Source organism: Punica granatum, chromosome 7 (genome assembly GCF_007655135.1).
Source record: "Punica granatum isolate Tunisia-2019 chromosome 7, ASM765513v2, whole genome shotgun sequence".
In the NCBI taxonomy this organism is placed as follows: Eukaryota; Viridiplantae; Streptophyta; class Magnoliopsida; order Myrtales; family Lythraceae; genus Punica; species Punica granatum.
This window is the reverse complement of record NC_045133.1, coordinates 28,672,807-28,683,962: the sequence shown is the minus strand read 5'-3', so window position 1 is coordinate 28,683,962 and position 11,156 is coordinate 28,672,807. Positions and strand designations below refer to the sequence as shown.

At 35.0% G+C, this 11,156-nt stretch overlaps 1 protein-coding gene across 1 annotated transcript; it reads right to left on the bottom strand.

Annotated features, from left to right (window-relative positions):
• Positions 1-690: 690 nt before the first annotated feature.
• Positions 691-3,784, bottom strand: LOC116214102 (LOB domain-containing protein 4-like). The gene is made up of 2 exons (XM_031549397.1): positions 3,302-3,784; positions 691-1,379 (listed from the first exon to the last, which is right to left on the bottom strand). Exons 1-2 carry the CDS (start codon positions 3,569-3,571, stop codon positions 1,038-1,040), a joined length of 612 nt encoding a protein of 203 aa, XP_031405257.1. The 5' UTR covers positions 3,572-3,784; the 3' UTR covers positions 691-1,037.
• Positions 3,785-11,156: the final 7,372 nt, after the last annotated feature.

Below are 11,156 nucleotides of genomic sequence, written 5' to 3'. Positions count from 1 at the left end.
TGGAACTGCAACAACGCGCAGGGTTTCACACTAGTATAATATTAAAAGTTTGGTCAAAAGTGAATTGAAAAGGACTGGAATTTGAATACTACACAAAAAAAAATATTTTCAACACTTAACTTTATCAAACAAATATTTATTTTTGTACTTAATTTTAAATCCAAACAAACACGTACTTCATCATTATACTCATGTAATGTGTTATATTGATAATTATTTAAGCTTGGAGGTGGGCACAAGAAATGGTTGGCTCAACTACCTACTTTATGGTGTAAGGCGTGATGGCCTACTATATATTATGGTGGTCATGCATGATGGCGATCAGGGGCATGAGCTGAGCTGGCATGGCAATTATTATATATTCTTTTCTTGCACCTATCGATTAATTTAGATTTCAGTTGAATGGGCCCACTAAGACCCAACTATGGATTATTATGTTCTTTTTAATATAAATTAAACGACCAATGCAAATAAATTTACGGGATCGTGGTCGATATATCTAGTTGCCGAGGCATCATTATCGTAGAACTAACACTGTGGTGTCCCACTCTGATAAAATAAAGCTGCATAGCACACAGCCCAACGTTAACAGGCGGGCCAACCGGGAAAATGGAAAAAAAAAAATTGAAGCTGCATAAGGAGAGAGTGATGCTAAAATTAAAAAAAGGGAGGAAAATTGTTAAATTGTAATTCGTGTAACACCGACAATATGATTGTTCATAGTAATAGTGTCTCCCTTGACCAATGCAACAAGGAAAAAGGAAAGGCAGCAATTCCTCACACTCGTATATGTCTATATGATATATATATGTGTGTGTGTGTGTTGTTATATATATATATATGTATTATAAGCATATATATAATTATATGATAGATCAGACGCAATGTTGATCGATAAAAAGCAAGCTCATACATATAGGACGGGATTAAGAGCCTTTTCTAGCTAGGCCTAATCATGTGACTAGTAATAACCAGTGGAAACCTATATATATATATATATATATATATTTCTATATGGACGATGTGTGTGTATATAATTAGCATGACCAGAGAGACTCCTCCGGCCTCATACTGGCCTCATCAACCAAGTCCATAGAAAAGAAGGACCTTGACTGATGAGAAGAAGACAGGACATATGTTGGCGAGGGGGAAGCTGTTTCCGGTGAGTTGGTAGCTGCATTGGCGTCGGACCCAAATTGACGAAGTCGTAGCTGAACAACTTCAGCCTGCGCCAATGCCAGTTCCTTCTGGAGATGATCGATCTGTTGTTGTAGACATGATATGGCTCCGACACAACCATAAACTGGATCACGCACTCTAGCATTTGCCTCATATACCATGGAACTAACAGCATCACTTCGTTGGTGCTCCGGCAATTCCTAGAAGAGTTCCAGGAAAAAAAAAATGTATTGACTTGTGCTATATTATATCATATCATACTATATTAAGTACGAATTTTTGCATGAGTTGTACGTGTTTGATTAAAAATAAACATGGTAGCTAGCAAAGTCTCATGTTCTACGTGCATACGAATTAACTGAAATAATTCACCTAATCCAGATAGCTATATGTCTGGAATTTTTCACCTAATTTCATGATCGAGAGGATTGACGTTTACAGTAAATCTTTATTAACTTCTTTTGAGTGGAATTATCTACAAACCGGTCTGTCTCACATGCCAAAAGAGCCTCTTTTTCACACGAGACACAAAATATAAGAATAATATGCACCAAACACAAACGTAATTGAAGTACTATAAATATATGCCCGCCCCGCACCCATTCAAATGTATACGTGTAACACACTTTTGTTTATGCATTTTCCCTCCCTGTGCTCAGCAATGGATGACTTTTCTTGATGCTTAAGCAAGTGAAACCCATATAATTAAGTAGTTGATGATTATTGACGTATATATGCTAAAGCTGTTTTATATTATTATTTAAGGGGAAAACTTTATTTTGTAACTGTGCCATTTTTTTAATATTAAATATTTTTTGGTTATAAGAGAGGCAATGAGATTAATACAATGAAATAAAAATCTTAAATAGCTAACAAAGTTACGAAAACTTTTGCCGCAACCCTTTTTCTCACTTAACTACCAAAGTTTCTCTTATTTTCAAGGAAATATTAAAAGATTAGAAAAAAGATAAAAATTCACTACGTTATTTCCTCAAAATCTCTTCCAACTATTCTCTACTCTACTATACGCTTAAAAGAAAAGAATTTTTTTCACCGGGGAAAAAAAAAATTTAAAAGGTTTCAAAAAGTTAGGTAAAATCATTTACAAAGACGCCAAAGCAATCTCTTTCATGCGCGAAATGCATGCGGGAGGACTAGCATATAGTGTGCACATCAGTTCATACATATGTGTGTGTGTAAAAGATCTAATTTCTTCAAGAGAAAAGGGAAAAAGAAAAAAAAAAAAAGAAGAGATATTTCAGACCTTCTCTTGCATTCTCCCGCATCAAAGAGAGAGAGACAGAGAGAGAGAGAAAAGGAATCTATTGCTTAAGCCTTAAAGCACATAAATTAACCTGGCAAAAAAAGGAAAAAAAGAACGTATAAATTCACATCCCAACAGCACTTTAATTGTGACCTTTTAAATTTTCAAAAAAGCGAAAGCTCAGTGGACACTTTCGAAAAAGAGGACATATCTCAGATCATATCTATATAAATTGGGAACAAACAAATTATATAGTGGTCCGTTTTCATTTCGCCTAGCTAGAAAATAATTATCTAGGGATTAGTTAGATAATGTATCCATAACACCCAATACCGAAAGCCCAAGAAACAATAGAAACTAGAAAGAGTATTATTTATATATATATAAATATATAGAAACCCTAAAAGAAATTTTATATATATATAGATGGTTTAAATAGGCACTATGTACATAAATAATTATGGTTACGGGGAAGATGTAAACTACTAAATGTCAATAATTATAGGTAATCTGGTGTTAAAAGGACATTGGTATATGAGAATAAAATACGTATTATCAATGTCTAGTTTTATGGGAATAAACAAAGGAAATAAAAGTAAAAGAGAAAATCACATGAGAATGTAGAGTAGTGGCACTTTGTTATTTGGTAATTAAGATGTTACAAATTGAATATCGATGGTAAGACTATCCATACATCCCTGTTAGTTATTAAAATTTTTATGTCATTATATATGTCCATGAGTCTTTTTTGTAACTGAAAATTAAAGTGAAAGAGTGTGGAAGGAGCTAAGATAGTGTGAATTGATAGATAGATATATAGATAGATAGATTAGGATTATAATATATATTGAGAATTACCTGCAGCATCTTGTTTACATTGCTAGCCCCGAAGACTTTGTGGACGGAAGCAAATTTATGGGGTTGATGAGCCGGAAAGTATGGAGCAAAGATGCAGTCCGGGGTACACCTTCTCCGCAGCAGCTTGCATGCCGCACATGGACTCGGCCCCACCGCCCCTGCTGCGGCTGCACTTGATGCTGTCAGCTGACCCTGTGAACCTCCGGCACTCCCACGGTCTGATCGTAGTACTTTCCTCATCATCATCATGTCCTCCTCGTCCATATACATATATATATATATGTATATATAACTATATATAATCGTCAAATATTAAATATTCCGTCCCAAGCCAACCATATATGTAGTAAACTTTTATATTGCTAGCTGAACGGTGTTTCGTATATTTTTGGATCGGAGGAGAGAAGTTTTGGAACAATCTATGTATGTCTGTCTACACATTGCATGCTAAAGCTTAGGGTTAGGGAGATACAATTGGAGGTCGAGATGTTCTTAATATATAAGGGAGGGAGGGAGAGAGAGAGGAAGAGGGTGGGGAAATGAATAATGATTGATTATTGAGGGAGAGGGCACATGAGCATGACGGACAGGAAATCTTTAGAGGGTCCCATCATTGACGGTCCAATTACTTTTAGATTTATGTTTCTTCCCCCGCCAGAAACCTTTTTTTCGCTTCTTACTTCATTCTTCTCTCCTTTGATCATGACAGGATTATTTTGCTTATTAATTGCACCTCCACGGTCTCCAATATTAAAAGTTTAGCCCAATGTTTCGACCAAACAAAAGAAAAAGTTTTAGCATAATTTATACATACATATATATGTGTATAATTTGTTTGTGAAGAAGAGAGAACCTAATTCTGAAGCAAGGCAGTCAATAGCCTTCTGTAGGTATATATATAATTAATGCAGATTGGTGTGTGCAATACAATTTATTGTAGTAGTTCTTACCCAAGATCAACTTATAATGAGCCCAATTTTATTAGAAGATCACATTTAAGGATAATGTCAAAGCAACTGATGCACACAACGCCGTTCCACATGATACGTATATATACTAATTATGCACAGAACTTTCTCATTAAGAGGGGCCCCGCCATTTCATCCTTGATTCCAATTTCTGTTAAATATTCCTTTTGCCATGACGTGGTGTGTACATGTCATTTATGTTTACCAATTTTCTTTCACTTAATATTTAACTTTTTCCCCTCAAAAAATGGGGGAGGATTGTTTCATTACCTAGAAAATATAGTACAAATGCATGTATACATACATTGTTACTGTTATGCTGTGCATGTGCATGCATGACATTATTATATTGTATGTCATATAATGTATTACCTCTCTGATCTGTGTGTTGACTAAGCGTGCAAAAGTCTTTATCCACCGAAAGCTCACAAATTAGTACGTAGTAATAATAGTGCGACAAATTTGAGCGCATCAATTTCAGGTGAATAACGGCAGAGCTACATGCGCTGTTTGTATGTGTCTTGAATTTGTCCTGTAGGAAAGCAGCATGTTTAGAAAGCAATAGTGGCGTACAAGGATGTAGGGGACAAGTGGGACGAATTACATCATTGCTTTGCTTCCTTTCTCAGACATCCATGGACTAAAATGAGATGATTCGATTGATTCTGTCTATATTCTTCATAAAAGAGGTAAAAAATGAAAATAATAGAAAGGAAAGGAAAAACAAGATCAAGGATAATGTAGTACATTAGCTTACGTTCTTACCTGATAATTAAGAGATTTTATGTTCCTTATCAGTAGCACTACATGTGCTCCTTTATTCCAGTGATATATCGATTTTTCATGTTTTACTTTTGGTTATATATGGAGGCTTATATATTTAATATAATGAAATAGAAATCTTAATAACTAATAAAGAGTGAGGAATGGTTCCTAACGAGTATCGAACCTGAAATCTCTTAATTACTAGATAAAGGCGTGCGCTATTACGCCAATACCCAGTTTAATTTTTTTTTTTCCGACTTTTCATGTTTTTCCATCAGTTTTGGAGTGAGCTGGGTAGATAGCTAGGAATAGATGATTTATATGTTGTTATGGCCAATTTTAATTTATTGTATTTTTATTATTTCAATAGATTATCACAATTTTTTCGGGCAAGGCCTCAACTTTGTAACTTCATATTCTTTAAGAAACCAGAGGGCCAGATGAAGTAGGAGATGAGTGACCACTGCATGCCATCCAATTAGTTGCAAATCCTTTATATGTACGCCCGACGTCTATTGTAATTTAATTCTTTTAAGTAACATCATGGGAAAAGCATGCTGTATATGCTTGTCTAAGCTGATAATAGGTTGAAGCAGTACTACGGGAAGCAATTATATTTGATTTTATCGCTGATGAGCAGTTACTACCGATCCATACCTATATTTGTTTATATATTAAATTAAAAGGGAGTTGCTAAAAAAAACTACCCTCGTTTACACATGTGTCATTCAATGATAATTTCTAATAAAAACATTATACAAAACTTCATTCTCTCTTTTTTTTCGCAATAAAGATAAATTATTAAATGCTGGAGTATCCATATATCATATCTTATCTATACTATTATGAAGGGAGAACTTCCCCTCTTCGTCTCACTTTCACTTTTCAAATTTGCCCGTAATAAATGTATATACTTTAATTAACAATTAAAGCCATCAATTTTGAATTAAAATAGTAACATTACTCAAAATAAATATCCATTATTCACTCTCACTCCCTATTTTTTCTCTCCCCTCCACTTCTCTCTCATCTCTTCTCTCTCTTTATGTTTTGTACGTTTCTTTCCAAAAATTCTAATGGACACTATTGTTTATTTTTAAAGAAAATCAATTTAATAATAATTTTATTGTTAAAATAATTTTATTTTAAATTAAATTACTAATATATGGTATATCCTACATTATTATTGTTATGTTGTCGCGCATAGCGCTGATGCGTTTTCTCTATATTACAACAAAAGAGAAATTTACCTTCCGTCTCACTTTTACATTTCCAAATTACCTTATCATTATATCTCTAATTAATATAAACCCTTATGTTAAAAGTATATATAGTTGTAAATGACTAATAAATAATTACCCACTCTCCCTATTTTTCTCTCTCCCGTCATCTTCTCTCATTATCTCTCTTTCTCTCAGTAATAGTGTAATCACTCGTCCAGAAACTCTTTTATTCTTTTTAACTTTTCTTCACAATGTATATATTCTTTAATAATCTTCTAGAAGATTATCGTATGGTAGGACAACCTCTTACCGATAGAATTCAAACCGAATATACTTATCAAAACAAAACAAAAAATCAAGGGCAAAATATAGCACCGCTTTTAAAGATTCTGTCAGTTGTGGCACAAGCTTTTAAAATTGTACGACATGGCACCAATTATGAGTTTTGTATTAATCATGGCATAACTTTATATTTTATCTCAAAAATTAACAAGATGCATGCGCAACGCACACGTAGAATGTTTGTTTAATCCTAATTTTTGCCAAATAGATTCATTTCTGCAACCCCTAATGGCCCGAGACGAACTTGGCCACCCACCCACCCAATTCCCTATTTGCCCAAAATGACATGCTGAACAGAGTTGCTGATGAAAATGACGTCGGAGAAATGGAATCAAGTGGGTGGGTAGCCAAATTCAAGTTGGGCCATGTGGAGTTACGGGCATGAATTTGTTTGGCAGAAATTGAGACCCATAAATATTCCACGTATGCATCCCATTAGTTTTTGATGAAAAATTTAACAACGTGTTATGATTGACACAAAACTCATAGTTAGTGTCATGTCGTGCAATTTTAAAAGTTTGTATCACAGTTGACACAACTCCTTAAAGTTTGTGTCATGCCATATATTTTGCCCAAAAACCAAACCTAATAGAAAACTAAAATTTTATATAATTTAATTATATAATATTACATTAATTTGTTTCAACCAATAAGTTTATCCAAAGTTTTAGTTCATAGCACAGGCATCGAACTAGCTGTATGGACGTCTTCATGCATAAATATATATATATATATATATATATATATATATATATATCTTAAATGGGAGAATCACAATGGAAATTCTATAAGTTTGACTTTTTTGAACTTCAATCCTATATGTGTCATATTGAAATTTTTAGCTCTATAACGTTTGCTTCATAGTACACTTTTGGTCACATTCATAGCCGACCATTCTGAAGATGCTAATGTGGACTTAATACTGTAAAATATGTCTAAGTTGGTTGTTAATCGTCCACATGACAATTCATAACTGACTGAAAATAAAACCACAACAAAACTTAAAAGAATCAAAAAATTAAAATTAAAATTAAGAAAAAGGACAAGGGGATTAGAACGGGGGATGGCCGGAGAGAAAGGTGGAGAAAGAAGGACCATATCGCCCCGGGTAGGGGGGTTCATATGGAGGGAGGGAGGCCAAAAGACCAAAAACCCCTTCCCCCGATGTAGTCCTCCCTTCTCCCTCCCTTTCTCTCTATTGAAGAGGGAGTGGACCAAATTGGGGGTCTCCGTTTCCGCCCACCAGTGACAATACTGGACTCTGAGAGTTAGTGGGTGCAGATGATCCTTTCGCTACAACCATAATGATGTATTATGTAAATAATATATGCTTTTGTATTATCATAAAAAATAACAACAAATTGAATAAAATTAAAACAACTTAATATTACTTTTTGAGATTGCATATTTGGGATTTCTACATACATATATCATCATCAATATTGTCAAACACACTTTCTTCAAATAAGTAATTAAACAATTATTTATTTATAAGTTTTTCCTTTTTTGTCTGAAACCTTATTTTTTTTACTGTGTACTTCGTATTTCAAATTCCAATGGACCCTGATCAACCCAATTCAAGCCAAGTCGATAGAGAGAGAAGAGAGGGGTGACCAAATCCTAGGGGGTGGGGGGTGCTACCTTTCCGGCCACCCCTCCATCTTGGCAATCTCATCGAGGGGCTTCAAGGCTTTCGATGAGGTTGTCAAGGGCTTGCGTGGCGAGTAGAGGAGCCCCTTGATCTGCTACACCCTTAACCCCCCCCCCCCCCCCCCCAAGAGAGAGAAGAGAGGGGATGACCAGATCCGAGTGGATAGGGGTGCTTCCTTTTCGGCCACCCCTCCATGTCGGCAATCTCGCCGGAGGGCTTCAGGGCTTATGATGAGGTCGCTATGGGGCTTAAGAGAGAGAAGAGAGGGGTGACGAGATATGAGTGGGTGGGGGTGCTTCCTTTCCGACCACCGCTCCATACCGAAAATCTCACCAGAGAGCTTCAGGGCTTCCCATGAGGTCGATAGGGGGCTTGCTTGGCGAGTAGAGGAGCCCCCCAATCTACCCTACCACCCCCCCGCTCAAGGAAAGACTGGATCGAAGGACCCCTTCCGACGTACCCTCCCTCCCAGCAAGATATATTGTCATTCCCTGGCTATCTTGTGTCGGGGGAGGGCGTAGCCAGCGAGGGCCCCCACCCTCGACGACCGCCTAGGCCGAAGAGGTGGGTGGTTCTATCTTTTTATTTGATTTTTTAATTTATTTTTTTATTATTTTGAATTTTAAATTTGATGGTGTTAAGTCCACATCAGTAGCTCTGTAACGCGTAACTACGAATGTGACCAAAATTGAGCTATAGAGCAAGTGTTATCGGACTGAAAATTTCAAAATGAAACTTATAAAATTGAGATTTAGAAAAGTTCAAACTCGTAGGATTTTACGGCGCTTCTTTGCTATATTTTGTAAAAAAAAAAAAGGAAACATTTATAATGATGCACAATTAAGCAAACCATGCATAAAAAAATATAGATGCTTGAATAAATTTATTATTCCACTTACAACTCTTTAATTAATTTATTATTAATTTAATAATCTTTTGCGTAGCACGGGTGCAATCTTTAGTATACAATAAAAATAAAGATCAGGTTGTAAGAACTTTAATAGGGGTAGGTCCTCAATTTTACATATTTATGCTTATATTTGTCTTAATAAATTTATTATACTCTCAATAACACAAACACTTAATATATTTGAAGAATTTTAGTACTTTTTTTCACCTGAAAATGAATTTTCCAAAACATAATACATTATTTTAATTAAAATTTTAAATTATCACATTTTTTATGAAAAAGAGTTTATTAAAAAATTAAACTTTACATATTTTATCAATATTAGTATAAACTTTTTCTTTTTGGTAGCAAAGGATAGTTCATTAATTAATTCATAACTCAAAAACTGGTGCCATGATTGTATGGGACTTGCAAACCCAATTAACATCCGTGAGCATGGATAAAGCTAAAAATGCACTAACTTTCGATTTATATCATATTTCGTACGATACCAGTTTTCTCGTTACTTTATATGGATTTTACTTATGCGACACCCTTAAATGCCATGTCACTCATGGAATATGACCTAATGGGCTTGAAAACTTTAAAAAAGAAAAACAAAATTCAAAACCTTAAATGTGAAGGATAGGAGAGGTGGTCAATGGAAGGGACGTAGCTGGCAGCCGCCACCACCCCAATTGAGGCCGTAGACAGTCTCAGTGGTTATTGGTGACTCTAAAAGGGCAATGGTAACCTTCGACAAGGCTCAGACAACCGCGATATAAAAAAAATAAAATTCAAGAAAAGGCACTATAAGAAAACAGTGTTTTGAAGAAGAAACAACTTTAGTATAAAATATAGACAAATTTATCGACGAGCTTGAGACGGAAAGACTAGAGATGTACATTGAGATAGGGCTTGTCGTCTTAAGGTCAAGAGGCGAAATCTTGGAACAGAATTTTCTGTGTCAACCATAAAGATAGAAAGTTTCATGTCAACCCCAAAGAGGAAGAGGGTGGTCGATTGTGGGAGCCTTACCGACGGCCACCACCACCCAATCGGGTTGCCGAAAACATATGTTGTCGCCAGTAGCCACCACCCCCTTCTAGGATGGTGATCTACTGATTGGGGATCGTAGTCGCCAGTGAGGGTCCCACCATCGTCCCTCTCTTCGTCCTTTTTCTCAAATTCTTTTTTTTTTCTTTTTTCTTTTTGTAAATCTCAACTGCCGGGTGGCCGTTACCGCCCCTGTAGGGTCGCAGGCAACCACTAAGGACGCTAGTGACCCAATTGGGAATGGTGGCCACGAGCAAGGCCTCCACCATCTGCCCCCACTCCTCTTCCTTCATAATTAGATTTTTTCTTTTCTTTTTTTTATATTAGAAGATATCTTTATTGAAAAAATCTTTTTGTTGGCCTATTTGAACAACCACTATGAACCATGTGGTACTGTCAAGTGCACATCAACAATCCCATCAAAATTAGTGGGGCAATCGATGTTGTGCTAGTAATGCAAAATCGAAAGTTGATGTATTTTATGCAAATGAAAAAAGTTTGTGCTAATATTATTAGAATGTGCTTAGTTTGAGTTTGTTCCGGTAATTAACCTATGCATATTTGAATTTTTTATTTCCAATTTTCTATAAAATATCCCATTATATAAAATTATTGTTGGAAATTATAATCTCACATGAAAAAAAACGAAGAATAACCATGAATTTATATGAAACTTAGATACCAACACTTATTAGGTTGAGCTTTTAAGTGGATATAGTCATAAGTCCGTATAAGCCCAATGAAAATTTAATAATTATCTTATATACTAAATAATTGAAAAAAATTATGAATAAATATATGCTTAAATGTATATACATATTTTTTTAATTATAAATTTGTGTAATTTTTGAAAATTTAGCATTAATGAAAACAAATAAAATCTGATAGTTGTTGTTTTAACTTTTAAGACTTTAAATACGTGTATCGGACACGTGAATTAACTTAGTCAAAAATAAACACT